General features: G+C 59.6%; 1 protein-coding gene across 1 annotated transcript in view; it reads right to left on the reverse strand.

Annotated features, from left to right (window-relative positions):
* The window catches only part of LOC104163344 (uncharacterized serine/threonine-protein kinase SBK3-like), a gene marked incomplete at its 3' end in the record, with an annotated part of 16491 nt that overhangs the window by 336 nt on the left and 15910 nt on the right, over window positions 1-245 (reverse strand). Inside the window, 1 exon segment of the mRNA XM_009702327.1 lies at window positions 7-156. Within this exon segment, the coding sequence (XP_009700629.1) occupies window positions 7-156 (150 nt within the window).

Below are 245 nucleotides of genomic sequence, written 5' to 3' on the forward strand. Positions count from 1 at the left end.
GCTTACCCCTGTCAGCCAGGAGGCAGGTTCTCTCATGGCCATCTTCAGCACCCTGCTGGCCTCCTGCTTGTCGTAGGGGCTGGAGTCCTTCATGACTTCAATGGCCGTGAGGATGATGCCCGTCTTCTCAGAAGGCCAGAGGGAAGTTTCACTTTCCTGTGGGAGGAAGGAAGGGACAGAGGGAAGATACCTCACACAGCTGCCCTGATGCTGCCGCGTGGCCCTAGAGAGAACCCGGCCTCGCC

Source organism: Cariama cristata, unplaced genomic scaffold, assembly GCF_000690535.1.
Source record: "Cariama cristata isolate BGI_N322 unplaced genomic scaffold, ASM69053v1 scaffold2916, whole genome shotgun sequence".
Classification (NCBI taxonomy): Eukaryota; Metazoa; Chordata; class Aves; order Cariamiformes; family Cariamidae; genus Cariama; species Cariama cristata.